This window comes from Penaeus monodon, chromosome 30 (genome assembly GCF_015228065.2).
Source record: "Penaeus monodon isolate SGIC_2016 chromosome 30, NSTDA_Pmon_1, whole genome shotgun sequence".
Lineage (NCBI taxonomy): Eukaryota > Metazoa > Arthropoda > Malacostraca > Decapoda > Penaeidae > Penaeus > Penaeus monodon.
This window is the reverse complement of record NC_051415.1, coordinates 34027132-34027668: the sequence shown is the minus strand read 5'-3', so window position 1 is coordinate 34027668 and position 537 is coordinate 34027132. Positions and strand designations below refer to the sequence as shown.

Sequence of the window (537 nt, the reverse complement as noted above, 5' to 3'; positions counted from 1 at the left end):
CCATCACCTTTTCTCTCGTCGCTTACGTTCCCTTCCGTTTGCAGCGAGATCCAGGGGCGCACTTTGTACCGGCTGCTCTGTGGAGATGCTGGGGGAGATACGGAGGGGGTGTTGCTCAATGAGACGGTGCCGCCCTGGGTGCTGGATATCGTGGTCGACAAGACCACCCCCAAGCCTAAGAACAAAGTCTACTTCTTCCTGCTTCCACACGCATCCTCAGGCATCAAAAGAGAGAAAAAGTACGAGAAGGAGAGGTTTTTTTTTATATTGATACAGTCACACTCTGAATAATGTTCATGAGGCATTCAGTGGAATATAACTTGAGATGAATGGATGTTGTACAAACTCCAGGTTATATATCATTATGGGTTACAGTAGTGTACTCCTTCTGACTAGGTAACACTGGTTTACCCACATGTTGCAGCTCATGATGATAGTTTTGAAAGGAAATTAAATAGATCTGGCAATATTTAAGAGATGCATGATGCCTGAGATTGGTTGCAGTATATTGCACATGCACACAGTCACACTCACGCT

The 537-nt window shown here is 45.4% G+C and overlaps 1 protein-coding gene across 1 annotated transcript in view; it reads left to right on the top strand.

Moving 5' to 3' along the window:
• The window catches only part of LOC119592738 (WD repeat-containing protein 48-like), a 12399-nt gene that overhangs the window by 10684 nt on the left and 1178 nt on the right, over positions 1-537 (top strand). Inside the window, exon 13 of the mRNA XM_037941674.1 lies at positions 45-239. Coding sequence (XP_037797602.1) covers positions 45-239 — 195 coding nt within the window. The remainder of the gene's footprint in view (positions 1-44; positions 240-537) is intronic.